The 16,267-nt window shown below is 50.2% G+C and overlaps 1 protein-coding gene across 2 annotated transcripts in view; it reads right to left on the bottom strand.

The window, feature by feature from the left end:
• The window catches only part of EXOC3L2 (exocyst complex component 3 like 2), a 55,438-nt gene that overhangs the window by 19,458 nt on the left and 19,713 nt on the right, over nt 1-16,267 (bottom strand). For both annotated transcript variants that reach the window (XM_079985363.1, XM_079985364.1), the window contains exons 3-6: nt 12,408-13,050; nt 7,362-7,476; nt 5,769-5,879; nt 2,903-3,003 (exon numbers count right to left, since the gene is read on the bottom strand). In XM_079985363.1, the coding sequence (XP_079841489.1) occupies nt 2,903-3,003; nt 5,769-5,879; nt 7,362-7,476; nt 12,408-13,050 (970 nt within the window). The remainder of the gene's footprint in view (nt 1-2,902; nt 3,004-5,768; nt 5,880-7,361; nt 7,477-12,407; nt 13,051-16,267) is intronic.

The raw sequence follows: 16,267 nt of genomic DNA, 5'->3' as shown, positions 1-16,267 counted from the left end.
GCAGTGAACCTCTGGTCTTCCTTGGGTTTTCGCGTCCCCAGAGGACACGGACATCCCATTCAGACAAACAACAACACACACCCAGCTTTCTGAAACAGGCGCATCAGGAAGCAGACCTGCTAAGAATAGCTTTGACTTTCCATCCCTGGCTGACTCCACCGGGGGCAGCGGGGGGGGGGGAGCTTTGTCCTCTGGCTCCATCTTCCTGGCATTTCCTTACGGAGCGGCTATTTATACCCCGGGATGACCCTGGTCCTCGGCGGCCAGTTTGAAATGGAAACGGCATGCCATTCTGCTGCCACTGTCCGGGGGGTGTTCCTAAACCCGCTACCCCACCCCAGCCGCCTCCTGCTGGCGGAAAACGGTTGCGATGAGAGAAATTAAGGGCAGGCTTTGGTTTCCTTGGACGATTCCCCCCCTCCCCAGGCCGGCGGGAAAACAAGGGGTTTTTTTTGCAACCCTCCCCTGTGCAGCTTATTCCTTGGCCCTGTGCAACAACATGCTTTGCTGCTGCCGCAGCCTTCTGCATCATGCCTGCTGTCTTGCAAGTGGCAGAGACTGCAAGACTCAGGCTGGCCTACCTTGCAGGATTGCTGCAATGGAAAAAAGAGAGAGGGAAGGACCAGGTTATGTTGCCTTGTGTTGCAGGAATGTATGTATAGGTTGGGGGGGGGGTTGCCCCTCTAGCAGATATCATGCACGTGCAGCCCACTACCAAGATCAGCACAATCACTTTTGTGATTTGTCCCCACAAAACACCCCATCAGTTTAATTCTATCTATCTATTCAAAGGGATGAATGGAAGTGAGAGCTGGACCATAAAGAAGGCTGATCGCCGAAGAATTGATGCTTTTGAATTATGGTGCTGGAGGAGACTCTTGAGAGTCCCATGGACTGCAAGAAGATCAAACCTCTCCATTCTGAAGGAAATCAGCCCTGAGTGCTCACTGGAAGGACAGATTGTGAAGCTGAGGCTCCAGTACTTTGGCCACCTCATGAGAAGAGAAGACTCCCTGGAGAAGACCCTGATGTTGGGAAAGATGGAGGGCACAAGGAGAAGGGGACAACAGAGGACGAGATGGTTGGATAGTGTTTTCGAGGTTACCAGCATGAGTCTGACCAAGCTGCGGGGGGCAGTGGAGGACAGGAGTGCCTGGCGTTCTCTGGTCCATGGGGTCACGAAGAGTTGGACACGACTAAACGACTAAACAACAACAACATTCAAAGGGCCTCTGCTGCACGATACCAAATGTAAGAATTCACTGTTAAATGTATCTCTGTACTGGCTCACTGGGAAAACTTCAGAAATTCATATAGACATGTGAGCTCAGCTCCTCAGCAGCCCCTCTGCCTGAGGGATAATCCCTGGCATCCTGACACCTGAGTGCCAGACAGGTAGCCATTCCAGAAATAACAAACCCAGATGAAGACAAAAGGGTGCAGTTAACTTGGCTGGGGAAAAGGGAAATGTAAATATCTCTTTTGTTACACTTGATGGGTGTTTGGTGGAGGGCAAGGGGAACCATGGGGCAGGGTCCAGGATGCTCAGATTACTGCCGCCAGACCTCCCCTTTCATGATGTAACTGTGATGTATTAGTGATGTAGTTTGGGGGGTTTAAGATGGGGATTTAAAAGGTAAAGGGACCCCTGACTGTTAGGTCCAGTCGTGGCCAACTCTGGGGTTGCGGCGCTCATCTCGCTTTATTGGCCGAGGGAGCCGGCGTACAGCTTCCGCGTCATGTGGCCAGCAGGACTAAGCCGCTTCTGGCGAACCAGAGCAGTGCACGGAAATGCCGTTTACCTTCCCGCCAGAGCGGTACCTATTTATCTACTTGCACTTTGACGTGCTTTCGAACTGCTAGGTTGGCAGGAGCAGGGACCAAGCAACGGGAGCTCACCCCATCACTGCCAGCATCAGATTCCTGTGAAAATCCCCTTTACCCACCCCAAAATGCTGTTTGCAGTAAACAAGGCTTGAATCTGCATGGAGGTAAGAGACCTGCTGCATTTCGAGCTGTCAAATTACCCAGGATCATTTTTGATTAGCTCGAAACTTCCAGAATGGGTGGAATATCTTAAAATTCCACCAGGCCTTTGGCCAAGGCACAGTCTGACCCCCCTCCTTTGGTAATCCTGACAGAACTCTAGCCCAATGGTTGCCATTAATTTATTTAGATTTTGAATTGATTTTAAAATGAATTGATTTTAGAATGCTGTGTTACTTTTATGGTTCTTAGCCGCTCTGAGCCCGGCTTCGGCTGGGGAGGGCGGGATATAAATACCGTATTTTTCAATCTATAAGGCACACTTTTCCCCTCCTAAAAAGTAAGGGGAGATGTGTGTGCGTCTTATGGAGCGAATGCAGGCGGGAGGCTCTGCTCAGCGCTCCCTTTAAAGAGCCGCGTGGAGTGTGTGTGTGGCTCTTGGGGGCTTTTCCCCAAAGAGAAGGGCTGCCCTTCTAACTCCTCGGGAAAAGCCCCCAAGAGTCACACACATGCTCCGCGCGATCTCTAAAGGAAGCGCGGCTCTTGGGGGAGCCATCATCCCGCTGCCCTGAAGAGGCTTCGCACGGCTATCCCGGAAGCCAGAACAACAAGAGGCTATCCCGGAAGCCAGATCCCTCTTGCTGTTCTGGCTTCTGGTATTCAGAATATTTTTTTCCTCATTTTCCTCCTCCAAAAACTAGCTCCGTCTTATGGTTTGGTGCATCTTATAGAGCGAAAAATACAGTGAAATTTATTATTATTATTATTATTATTATTATTATTATTATTATTAAAAGCAAGGCTTCTATCAATGCTCTAGACCACGCGCTCCTTCCCCACCGAACCCGCAGCGAAAAGAAGAGCTAGGTTCTCTTTTCCTGGGGTCCCCCTCGCCTTTCCTTCAGAAGGGAATTACCTCTGCAAGAAGTCAGCCAAGCAGCTCAGGCAGCAGTGTGCCATCCTCCTTCCAAAATCTTCTGTGATCTGGGGGGCTTTGTCTACGTGAGCCTTTAGCACCTGTAGAGAGGGAGAAAAGGCCTGTGATAAAATCAAGAGATGGGTACCTTTGGAGAACCACCCTGCCATAGCTGTCAAGCTTCCCTTTTTTTGAGGGGAAATTCCCTTATTCCAGTGGTTTCCCGCTGCTATCCCGGATTGTTAGATATCCTGTATATATATATAGTATATATCGCAAAGGGTACCCACCAGAACACCAGGTCCTCAGAACGCTCGATCTGAGGTTTTTGGGGGGGTTTGCGACGCTTCGCAGTCACCCCAAACTTCAAAGCGCTGGGGCTCTTTCATCTGAAAGAGTTCCCGTCCGCCATTAGTTGTGCGGCCAACCGGAAGTCTATCCCGGATTGTTAAAATATCCCGTAGACTGTCCCTGGGACGGGTGAGGCTGCTGATCCCTTATTTTCAAATCTGAAAGTTGACAGCTATGCACCCTGCCCAGTCCCAAAGGAGGTTAAGGGGTGATATGATAGCCATGTTCAAATATATAAAAGGATGTCACATAGAGGAGGGAGAAAGGTTGTTTTCTGCTGCTCCAGAGAAGCGGACACGGAGCAATGGCTCCAAACTACAAGAAAGAAGATTCCACCTAAACATTAGGAAGAACTTCCTGACAGTAAGAGCTGTTTGACAGTGGAATTTGCTGCCAAGGAGTGTGGTGGAGTCTCCTTCTTTGGAGGTCTTTAAGCAGAGGCTTGACAACCATATGTCAGGAGTGCTCTGATGGTGTTTCCTGCTTGGCAGGGGGTTGGACTCGATGGCCCTTGTGGTCTCTTCCAACTCTATGATTCTATGATTCTATGACTCCCATTCGGCCACCCTTCAGTCCCAGGAGAGGGAACATCTCAGGGAAAGATGAAGCAGGGAAGGAACAGGAAAGAGTAGGAAGGGATGAAGTCTTTCGTAAGAGGAAGTACTGGAGTCCCGTGCCCAGTTCCCGGTTTAAGAAGGGTACAAACAAGCTGGAAGGTGTGCAGAAGAGGGCAAGCAACATGATCAAAGGTCTGGAAGCTGAGCCTTGGGAGCTGGGTATGTTCAGCATGGAGAAGAGTAGATGGACAGCTGTCTTCAAATATCTGAAGGGCTGTGCGAGCTCGTATTCTGCTACTCCATTGGGCAGAACCTGAACCAATGGATTCAAATGGAGGTGCCAACTAAATGTCATGAAGAACTTTCTGGTGGTAAAAGGCGTTTGACTGTGGAATGGATCACTTCGGAAGGTTTGGAGGTTTTTAAGCAGCGGTTGGGTGGTCACCCGCCAGGGACTCTTCAGCTGTGATTCCTGCTTTGCAGTGGGTGTGGGAATGTTCAGGGACGCAGGAGAGGCTATATTGTTTGATTATATCCTTTCCAACTTGTGTTAACAAGTTCTACAATTTAGCAGAGTAACATCCCCCCTTTTTAAACTTTGCACAGCGGATGTGTTTGCTCAGGGTCGCTAGAGCCTCTAAATAAATTTTAAAGGTAATTCCCCATTTAGAAGGGTTTGGATTTGATATCCCGCCTTTCACTCCCCTTCAGGAGTCTCAAAGCGGCTAACATTCTCCTTTCCCTTCCTCCCCCACAACAAACACTCTGTGAGGTGAGTGGCGCTGAGAGACTTCAGAGAAGTGTGACTAGCCCAAGGTCACCCAGCAGCTACATGTGGAAGAGCGGGGAAGCGAACCCGGTTCACCAGATTACGAGTCCACTGCTCTTAACCACTACACCACGCTGGCTCCCTAGTCCCTCATAAAAAGATAAGACACAATACAGTCTTCTACAAAAGTATAAAAAGGGTTTACTCACTCACATTCTGTTCACAACTGGATCCCAGAAGGCAGACTTAGCTTAGAAAAGTAATGTACACCTGGAAACTATCCCATAAGGAGACAGTCCCTTTGTCCTCTTGAGGGCATCTTAGGCTAAGCAGATATTGCTTCTTCAATGAAAGTAGTCAGAGAGAGAGATGGCAGCCAGTCCTACGCTTTTGTTACCTGCACAGGTGAGGCCACGCCCACCTCTAGTCAAATGCAGAGGAAGTCTGTCCCAGACAGGAGAAACAGGAAGTTCCGACTGGCTGGTCCAGACATCCCCTTTTATGTCCACTCTAGGGATGTTGTACTTGACTGCTCTTGTGTTTCACATCCCACAGTGGGCTGCACTAAGTGATCCTTGAGGTCCCTTGCAACTCTTCGATCCTATGATTCTAGGTGGTCCAGCCCTTCTCTCCTGGTGACACTGAGAATGCACACTGACAAAAACACATGCATGTACGCAAACCCAGGAACTCAGTATCACAAGGAAACAGGGCAGCTAGCGAGTGTTTGGGATTGGGGACACACACACTCCAAGCACCGGACGGTTCATTGTTCCAGGAGGTGAGACCAGAAGAGCGAGGAATTGGCTAGCTGGCACCACACTTGGCAACATCAGCGAATCTCCGAGACGGGTTTGTTTGCCTCCGATTCTCCCATGTCAGAAGTCACAGGAATGAGTGAGAATCCAGTCTGGGTTTTTAAGGGAAATTCCACGGGAAGAGACATGGCTCAGGGGCAGAACACCTGGTCAACTCCTGACATTTCCGGGCAGGGCTGGGATAGATCCAGAATCCTGCCTATGGACCGTAATAAACAAATTGCCGCCTTGCCAAACTGTGACCAGTTAGTGTAAATGGCTGAAGCTCCATGCAGACATGAAGGAAGAGCGAGAGGGAGAGTGAAGCATGCAGGCAAAAGTCCAACAGGTGAAGCCGCTGGCTCCTTTGGGTGGCTAAGCGTCCCACCTACCAGTATGACTTTGCCAGACAGGCCGAACTGGAAGCCGTCCCCTGCGTCTTCTTGTGCCCATCTCTCCTCCTCCTTCTGCAGCTCTTGGCTCATGTCCTCCATGATCTTCGCCTACGAACAAGCAAGGAAAGGTGCAAACCAGGGAGAGAATGGGCGAAATCGGTGGCTTGTCTACATGCCTGCCACCCTAAAAACATAATAACCACCTTGCAGGATGAGGCCTGTGGCCCTTCTGGTCCAGCACCCTGTTCTCACAGTGGCCAACTACATGCCCATTATGGGAAATCTGCAAGCAAGGCCCCTCTCCCCTCCCAGACCCTGACATTGAAAAGCATTGCTGTCTCCAACTAGCCCTCTCTGCCATGAATTTGCCCAGTCCCTCTTTTAAACTAGACTGGTGACTGGGGGCGGCCGCCGAGACCACATAACACCGGTCTTGAAAGACCTACATTGGCTCCCAGTACGTTTCCGAGCACAATTCAAAGTGCTGGTGTTGACCTTTAAAGCCCTAAACGGCCTCGGCCCAGTATACCTGAAGGAGCGTCTCCACCTCCATCGTTCTGCCCGGACGCTGAGGTCCAGTGCCGAGGGCCTTCTGGCGGTTCCCTCATTGCGAGAAGCAAAGCTACAGGGAACCAGGCAGAGAGCCTTCTCGGTCGTGGCGCCTGCCCTGTGGAACGCCCTCCCATCAGATGTCAAAGCAATAAATAACTACCTGACATTCAGAAGACATCTTAAGGCAGCCCTGTTTAGGGAAGTTTTTAATCTGTGATATTTTAGTGTATTTTTGGTTTTTATGGAAGCCGCCCAGAGTGGCTGGGGAGACCCAGCCAGATGGGCGGGGTACAAATAATAAATTATTATTATTATTATTATTATTATTATTAAACCCATTTAGCTTGGTGGCCGTCCCTGACTCCTGCGGGAGGGACTTCTTATGTCCTCATTAGCTGCTGTGATGGCCTGGGACTCAGACTCGGAACCAGAGGAGGCTCAGTCTGCACTGGATCCTTTGCCTCAGGCATCATCTGAACCAAGCCTGGGGCCTGATCCTGAATAATCCCAGTCTGCACAGGTTCCCCTGCAGCAAACACCAGCTGGGCCGAGACAGGGGCCTGAGCCTGCCCTGGCTCCAGACGCGGGGATGATCTCGTTGCCTCCAGCTGGGCCATCACTTACAGCTGCTCCACCACTGGTTGGGTCAGTGGAGGCTGAGGCGGCCCCTGGGTCTAGTATCCCACCGACGTCTCCTGAGCTGCAGAGACTGAGGTCTGAGAGAAGCAGAGACCTGAGTACTCGCAGGAGGAGTGCTCGCCTCTGGACGAAACAGGGAGGCGAGTCGCTGGGGGATCAGGACCGGCCGTTACCCCAACAGAGATAAAAGGCTGTCGGACCCTGCCCCAGGTTGCGGGAGCAACATTGCTGTATGCTAGATCCTGCACCTGTCCTTGCCTGTCCTTGGCCCTGTGGGACTGACTCCTAGCAGAACCTTTGGATTCTGGACCGGTCCTGGACCGGTCCTGGACCCCCAGGCACAGCACAGCCGCGGCGGAAAGCTGCTTCCCCATCACCCTTTTGCGATTCACTGTTTACCTTCACAGCAGCGATGAGGTCCTCTTCCAGGCTCAGCTGGGTCTCGGGGGACAGCAGCAGGCCCAGCTCCTGGGTCTTGACAAGGGAGGAGATTTCTGCTCGGCCGAGAACTTCTCTGTGCGGCGTAGAGAAAGAGAGCAGGAGTGAGAAGCAGGATCCCCTCCAGAGGGATGCAAAGTACAGTGGTGCCTCGCAAGACGAAAAGAATCCGTTCCGCGATTCTCTTCGTCTAGCGGTTTTTTCGTCTTGTGAAGCAAGCCCATTGACGGCTTAGCGGATTAGCGCTATTAGCGGCTTAGCGGCTTTTAGCGGTTTATCAGCTTAGCGGATAAGCAGATAAGCGGCTCAGCGGTTTAGAAAAAGGGGGGGGGAGTAAAAAAAAGTCGAAAAAACTTGCAAGACATTTTCGTCTTGCGAAGCAAGCCCATAGGGAAATTTGTTTTGCGAAGCGCCTCCAAAACGGAAAACCCTTTCGTCTAGCGGGTTTTCCGTCTTGCGAGGCATTCGTCTTGCGGGGCACCACTGTACATCACACAGACCGACCAAAGAAATGCCCTCAAATGGACACTTGGTGGGATAGCGGGATAGTGGCTGCTGCCAGACAATTTTGGAACTCCCTTATTAGTGAAGCCAGACTGGACCCCTCCTTGCTGTCCTTCCATTGGCAGGTGAAGATATATGGATATATCAACCAGTTTGAAGTCCATATTGTAATTATTGTTATTATTATTATTATTATTATTATTATTATTATTATTATTATTATTAATACCCTGCCCATCTGGCTGGGCTTCCCCAGCCACTCTGGGCGGCTTCCAACAAAATATTAAAATACAGTAATGCATCAAACATTAAAAGCTTCCCTAAAAAGGGCTGCCTTCAGATGTCTTCTAAAAGTCTGGTAGTTGTTCTTCTCTTTGACATCTAATGGGAGGGCGTTCCACAGGGCGGGTGCCACCACTGAGAAGGCCCTCTGCCTGGTTCCCTGTAACTTGGCTTCTCGTAGCGAGGGAACCGCCAGAAGCCCCCCGGCGCTGGATCTCAATGTCCGGGCAGAACGATGGGGGTGGAGACGTTCCTTCAGGTATACTGGACCGAGGCCGTTTAGGGCTTGAAAGGTCAGCACCAACATTTTGAATTGTGCTCAGAAACGTACTGGGAGCCAATGTAGGTCTTTCAAGACTGGTGTTATGTGGTCTCGGCAGCTGCTTCCAGTCACCAGTCTAGCTGCCGCATTCTGATAACGGTTTCATAATTTTTGTTCTGGCGATATATTGCAAATCATGGTGTGTGTGTGTTTGTGTGTGTGTGTGCAACAATTACAATGTGGGGAAAACCATGAAGCCAGCCAATGCCTCTACATAGCTTCATCCTTATTTCAGACTTCACAACATATCAGTATATCACAATGTTTAGCTGGTGATATATGATGATGCTGAAAACCAGATATCGCCCAGCCCTACTGAAGACCACTTTGTTCTGATAGGCCTTAGGGATCTGTTTGCTTTTTAAGGAAAGGACGTTTACATCGCGCTCTGCTGCTTTTACTATCTGTATTCAAATACATCTATTTTCAAATATTGTTTCAATTCTATTAGAGTTTAATGACTTTTAAATGATGGTCTTTTATACAATTTTAGCTCCTTATATTTTATCTGAGCGGTTTTAATTTGTGTAAGCTGCCTTGATCCCCGATCTGGAGGGGAAAGTGGGATATTAAGAATAATTAATAAATTTCGCTCACAGCCTCCCTACCTTCTGTGCGCAAAGGCAAGACTGTGACAGCCTGGCAGCCAGAGCTGGCTGAAGTCAGACGCGTCTGGGGCAAAGCTGGAGTCACTCTGGACATGCTCAGGGGTGTTCTGTTATGACTTCATACATTTTGTTGTTGTTGTTGTCGTTTAGTCGTTTAGTCGTGTCCGACTCTTCATGACCCCATGGACCAGAGAACGCCAGGCACTCCTGTCTTCCACTGCCTCCCGCAGTTTGGTCAGACTCATGTTCACAGCTTCGAGAACACTGTCCCACCATCCCGTCCTCTGTTGTCCCCTTCTCCTTGTGCCCTCCATCTTTCCCAACATCAGGGTCTTTTCCAGGGAGTCTTCTCTTCTCATGAGGTGGCCAAAGTCTTGGATCCTCAGCTTCAGGATCTGTCCTTCCAGTGAGCACTCAGGGCTGATTTCCTTCAGAATGGAGAGGTTGGATCTTCTTGCAGTCCATGGGACTCTCAAGAGCTTCCTCCAGCACCAGAATTCAAAAGCATCCATTCTTCGGCGATCAGACTTCATACATACCTGGTCTGAACTCTACCCTCCAAAATCAGCTGCGGGATTAACATTGGCTTTGGTGTTCAAAGCCCTTAATCAAGGGTGTTTCATCAAAGGGACAGACTGTGTGTTAAGTATTAGTCACATATCTGAACTACCTTGTTTATTAAGAACAGAAGAAGAATAAAACCGGATCAGAACAAACGTCTGGCTTCCCCAAGCCTGGGTGGATGGGGTTGTTTTGGCTCTGTGAGGATCAGTGCTTATAAAAGGAAGGGGGCAAGGGAATAACAGAATCCTAGCAGGTGGCGCTGTGGGTTAAAGCCTCAGCGCCTAGGGCTTGCCGATCGAAAGGTCGGCGGTTCGAATCCCTGTGGCGGGGTGCGCTCCCGCTGCTCGGTCCCAGCACCTGCCAACCTAGCAGTTCGAAAGCACCTCCGGGTGCAAGTAGATAAATAGGTGCAAGTAGATAAATAAATAATAAACGGCGTTTCCGTGTGCGGCTCTGGCTCTGGCTCTGGCCAGAGCAGCGATGTCACGCTGGCCACGTGACCCGGAAGTGTCTCCGGACAGCGCTGGCCCCTGGCCTCTTAAGTGAGATGGGCGCACAACCCCAGAGTCTGTCAAGACTGGCCCGTACGGGCAGGGGTACCTTTACCTTTACCTTTAGAGGTGGAGGGGACCCTAACGATCATCTAGTCCAACCCCTCAAGTGCAAGAACATGTACATTTCCGAGCACAATTCAAAGTGTTGGTGCTGACCTTTATAGCCCTAAACGGCCTCAAAGGCCCAGTATACCTGAAGGAGCGTCTCCACCCCCATCGTTCTGCCCGGACACTGAGGTCCACCACCGAGGGCCTTCTGGCGGTTCCCTCATTGCAAGAAGTGAGGTTACAGGGAACCAGGCACAGGGCCTTCTCAGTGGCGGCGCCCACCCTGTGGAACGCCCTTCCATCAGATGTCAAGGAAATAAACAACTATCTGACTTTTAGAAGACATCTAAAGGCAGCCCTGTTTTGGGAAGTTTTTAACATTTGATATTTACTGTGTTTTTAGTACAGTGGTACCTTAGGTTAAGAACTTAATTCGTTCTGTAGGTCTGTTCTTAACCTGAAACTGTTCTTAACCTGAGGTACCACTTCAGCTAATTGGGCCTCCCACTGCTGCCACCGTGCCGCCACCACGCGATTTCTGTTCCCATTCTGAAGCAAAGTTCTTAACCTGAGGTACTATTTCTAGGTTAATGGAGTCTGTAACCTGAAGCGTCTGTAACCCGAGGTACCACTGTATTCTGTTGGGAGTCGCCCAGAGTGGCTGGGGAAACCCAGCCAGATAGGCAGGGTATAAATAAATTATTATTATTATTATTATTATTATTATTATTATTATTATTAAGCTGCCCCGTACGGGGATTGAACCTGCAACCTTGGCATTATCACACCACGCTCTAACCCACTGAGCTGTCCAGGGCGAGCCCACACTGATGCCCCACAGACGCTGTTGGTCTCACAGCTCCCTATTCCCACGTCATCTCCTGGCCAGCCAATCGGCTGTCTCTGGGGGCATGGCCTATCCTATTTAAACCAGGACACGGCCAGGGATCTCCCTCTTTGCTGCCTGCCAGTTGTTCCTGCTTTTCCCACCCTCCCACCCTAGAAGGTTTTCATCCCTTGACCTTGCTATGGACCTTGGTTGGTCGCCATTGAGAGGCCTGGTAGCAATTTTTCCACTTGGCAAATTGGCACCAGCCACTTGGTTTTCGCCTAGGTAAAGGGATCCCTGACCATTAGGTCCAGTCGTGACCGACTCTGGGGTTCGCTTCTGGCGAACCAGAGCAGCGCACGGAAACACCGTTTACCTTCCCGCCGGAGCGGTACCTATTTATCTACTTGCACTTTGATGTGCTTTTGAACTGCTAGGTTGGCAGGAGCAGGGAGCTCACCCTGTTAGGAGATTTGAACCGCTGACCTTCTGATCGGCAAGTCCTAGGCTCTGTGGTTTAACCCACAGCGCCACCCGCGTCCCCTCTTTTCCCTAGGACGTCCCTATTTTCATCGAAGAAACATTGGAAGGTCTGGAGTTATGTGATCCCCGAGTCACAGAGATAAGTAACTATACAACCTTTAGAAGACATTTGAAGGCGGCCCAGTACAGTGGTACCTCGCGTTACATACGCTTCAGGTTACATACGCTTCAGGTTACACACTCCGCTAACTCAGAAATAGTACCTCAGGTTAAGAACTTTGCTTCAGGATGAGAACCGAAATCGTGAGGTGGCAGCAGGAGGCCCCATTAGCTAAAGTGGTCTTCAGGTTAAGAACAGTTTCAGATTAAGAACGGACCTCCAGAACGAATTAAGTTCTTAACCTGAGGTACCACAGTATAGGGATGACTTTTTTAAAAAATTAAAATGTTCAGTGTTTAATTATCTTTTTATATAAAGTGATACCTCGGGTTAAGTGCTTAATTCCTTCCAGAGGTCTGTTCTTAACCTGAAGCACCACTTTAGCTAATGGGGCCTCCTGCTGCTGCTGCTGCGCTGCCAGAGCACGATTTCTGTTCTCATCCTGAAGCAAAGTTCTTAACCTGAGGTACTGTTTCTGGGTTAGCGGAGTCTGTAAGCTGAAGCGTATGTAACCTGAGGTACCACTGTATGTTGGAAGCCACCCAGTCACTGGGGCAACTCAGTTAGATGGGCGGAGTATACATAATAAAATAATAATATCAGGGAAATGTTGGAGGGCGTGCAGACCGCCCAGATCCGTCCCTGCCTTTTACCTCTGGTAGATGTTGCTGCTCCAATCCAGGACGAAGTAGAGGTCGGAGATGCTCAGCTTCTTCTGGACTGCCTCAGCCAGGCACCTGGCGAGTCCCTCGTGGAAGCTGCACAGGTAGACCCCGAAGGCCTCATATTCCTTGGGGTAGGCGTGCAAGAGGTGGAACTTGACGGTGCACAGGTCCTCCAGGGTGCACTTGGCCAGGCGGTCCATCTGCGTGGCCACGGGGAGGACCCTGCCCTCGGTGCACTGGCGCAGCCGCTGTCCGACCAGCTGGCGCACTGCCTCAGCCCACTGCTCCTTCATGGCCCGTGGCCGGGGTCCGCTGCCGCCTGCCCGGTCCCCTTGAGCCGCCAGCCACTTGCGGTCGGTGTCCTCCTCCTGCTCAATCACTCGCACCACGAGCTCCAGAGCCGGGCAGGAGCTCTTGCCGGCCAGAGACTCAGCCAGGACGGCCCAGAGCTCCTTCTGCAAGGCCTCATACAGCAGCGCCACGTCCTTGGCTTTCCGGCTCCCCGATTTCCGGACCTCGCTGCCCTCCGTGCTCTGCTGCCCATCCTGCTCACATTCGGCCTCCAGTTCAATGATGTGCTCGTCGGCCACCAGGAGATCCCTTTTGTGGATCAGATTCAGGATTTCCAGAACTGGAGCACAAGGAGGAAAAAGAAATCCAAAGTGTGTCTAGGAGCCATTTCAGCATACAGCATAAAAAGGTAAAGGTAAAGGGACCCCTGACCTTTAGGTCCAGTCGTGGCCGACTCTGGGGTTGCAGCGCTCATCTTGCTTTATTGGCCGAGGGAGCCGGCGTACAGCTTCCAGGTCATGTGGCCAGCATGACTAAGCTGCTTCTGGCGAACCAGAGCAGCGCACAGAAACGCTGTTTACCTTCCTGCTGGAGTGGTACCTATTTATCTACTTGCTAGGTGGGCAGGAGCAGAGACCGAGCAATGGGAGCTCACCCCGTTGCAGGGATTCAAACCACTGACCTTCTGATCGGCAAGCCCTAGGCTCTGTGGTTTAACCCACAGCGCCACTGTGTACAGCATAGCTGTCAACTTTTCCCTTTTTTGAAGGGAAATTCCCTTATTCCGAATAGGATTCCTCGCAAGAAAAGGGAAAAGTTGACAGCTATGGCGTACAGTCGTACCTTGGAAGCCGAACGCCTTGCAAGTTGAACGTTTTGGCTTCTGAACGTTTTTTTTGGGGGGCAGCAGGATTACCTAGGAGGTGTGATAATGGTCAAGTGGACATCAGGGGGGCACTGACAGGGGTAAATGACTATCAGACTTTGAAAAGCTGGTATCTCTGGATCAAGTTCATCAGTTTGGGCAAATTAATTTAACTAGTTTTCCTTTGAGTGCTCACTGGAAGGACAGATCCTGAAGCTGAGGCTCCAAGACTTTGGCCACCTCATGAGAAGAGAAGACTCCCTGGAAAAGACACTGATGTTGGGAAAGATGGAGGGCCCAAGGAGAAGGGGACGACAGAGGACGAGATGGTGGGACAGTGTTCTCGAAGCTACGAACATGAGTTTGACCAAACTGCGGGAGGCAGTGGAAGACAGGAGTGCCTGGCGTGCTCTGGTCCAGGGGGTCACGAAGAGGCGGACACCACTAAACAACAAGTTTTCCTTTTATTTTGAATAGACATGCAATTCATTGTTGGCTGTTTTCTGATTTATTATGTTATTATCTTAGCGGACCTGGCAAAGCGCTAGAATGCTTTTTACAGGGCCGAGTCAGGGGCACTGGGAATGACTTTATGGAACCAATGGAACGGTGGTCTAATGAAAACCTTTGGGGACCACTGCAATACGTGAACGGTTTCATTTCGGACAGCTTCTCCCTGCACGATGCCCCCAACCTCAGACCAAAAAGGGTCTTGAAGCAACCTGGGAAGTGTTGACCTCTGACCCCAGAGGTACTCGGTCTGGCTATGCGTCTGACAGCACTTCACGGCAACTCTTGGTGTGACCTTGCAAGGAGATAATGTCTGTCCACACACAGACTGAAACGACGGCTGGATCTTGGGGTTGCCGTCACTAATGCTATTATCTATGGCGATCCCATGTTGACTCTGCTCACAGACAATGCACCCTTGTTCCATGTTCCAAGTCACAAGGTTTTCCATCATTTCCCAGCTCCTGTCCCCTTCCTAACCCACATTCCTGCATTAGCCAGGGGCTAATATTTACAAGGTGATCAGGCTTGCTTGGAATCTCTGCTTCCTGGCTTGTAAACCCCGATGCCTTATGTCTTGTGTTTAATCTCTGGTGCGAGAAACAATGTCACAAGATGCACGGGGCGCGACCTGAGACATCCTGCATTACGTTATACGTGGGGCCGCCTCTTAAAGCAGTTTGGAAACTCCAGCTGGGGCAGAATTTGGCAGCTAGGTTGCTCACCGGGGCAAGACGGTGTTGCACAGGCTACCAATTAGTTTCCGGGCCCAATTCAAAGTGCTGGTTTTGACCTATGAAGCCTTAAACGGCTCAGGACCACAATACTTCAAGGACTGCCTTTTTCCATTATAAACCAACCCAGACCCTGAGATCATCTTCTGAGGCCCTCCTTCGTGTGCCGCCTCCACGAGAGGTCTGGAGGGTGGCAACATGAGAACAGGGCCTTTTCTGCGGTGGCTCCCCATCTGTGGAATGGTCTCCCCAGGGAAGTTCGCCTGGCGCCTTCATTATATACCTTTAGGTGCCAGGCAAAAACATTCCTCTGCCTTTGACTGATTGGCATGCGATACCCTTTTAAATGTGTTGTGGGAGGGAGTGGGGAGCTTATATTTTTGTTCTTTTTTATGTATTTTGTGTGGTTTTCTTAATATTTTATTTTAATGTTGTGAACCACCCTGAGATTGAATGGTGGGCTAATGTAGGGTAGTGTAACAAACAAACAAACAAACAAACAAATAAATAAGCCCCTGTACACCCCACCAGCGACCCATCCTTGTTGAATGATGGGAGACACCACAGCACAGTGACAGAGGAAGTGCTTTGCCTGTAGAGTCAACCCTTCTCAACCCACTTAAAAGAATCTCAGATAGCATGAGACCCTGTAGGGAACTCGACTAGATGGATGGAGAGTCAGGGCGGTTTAGTGGTTAGAGCAGGGGTCAGCAAACTTTTTCAGCAGGGGGCCGGTCTACCAGACCTCAGACCATGTGTTGGGCCGGACTATATTTTGAAAAAATAATAATGAACCAATTCCTATGCCCCACAAATAACTCAGAGATGCATTTTAAATAAAAGGACATTCTACTCATGTAAAAACATGCTGATTCCCAGACCGACCGGCTGGATTTAGAAGGCGATTGGGCCACACCTGGCCCCCAGGCCTTAGTTTGCCTACCCATGGGTTAGCATGTCGGACTAAGAAGCGTATAACCTCTGTCTCTGGTTTCCATGTGGGAATATGTAGATGGTCTAGAAATTGTTGGTGGGATATCAAGAGGCAAAGTGGTGATAGTATGTGCACTGAAGGTGCAAAGGACAACCAGGCTTTGAAAAGCTCTGGATCAAGTTCATCCATTTTGCAGAAATTAATTCAACTGAAGAGTTTTAACGGGACTCTGAATAAATGACTCTGCATCAATAGGAGTATAGCATCTAGATCAAGGGAAGTAATAGTGCCACTGTATTCTGCTCTGGTCAGACCTCACCTGGAGTACTGTGTCCAGTTCTGGGCACCACAGTTCAAGAAGGACACTGACAAACTGGAACGTGTCCAGAGGAGGGCAACCAAAATGGTCAAAGGCCTGGAAACGATGCCTTATGAGGAACGGCTAAGGGAGCTGGGCATGTTTAGCCTGGAGAAGAGGAGGTTAAGGGATGATATGATAGCCATGTTCAAATAT

The sequence above is a fragment of the Podarcis cretensis genome (genome assembly GCF_951804945.1).
Source record: "Podarcis cretensis genome assembly, chromosome: 8".
In the NCBI taxonomy this organism is placed as follows: Eukaryota; Metazoa; Chordata; class Lepidosauria; order Squamata; family Lacertidae; genus Podarcis; species Podarcis cretensis.
The sequence above is the reverse complement of the archived record's forward strand: the minus strand, read 5'-3'. Positions and strand labels throughout refer to the sequence as shown.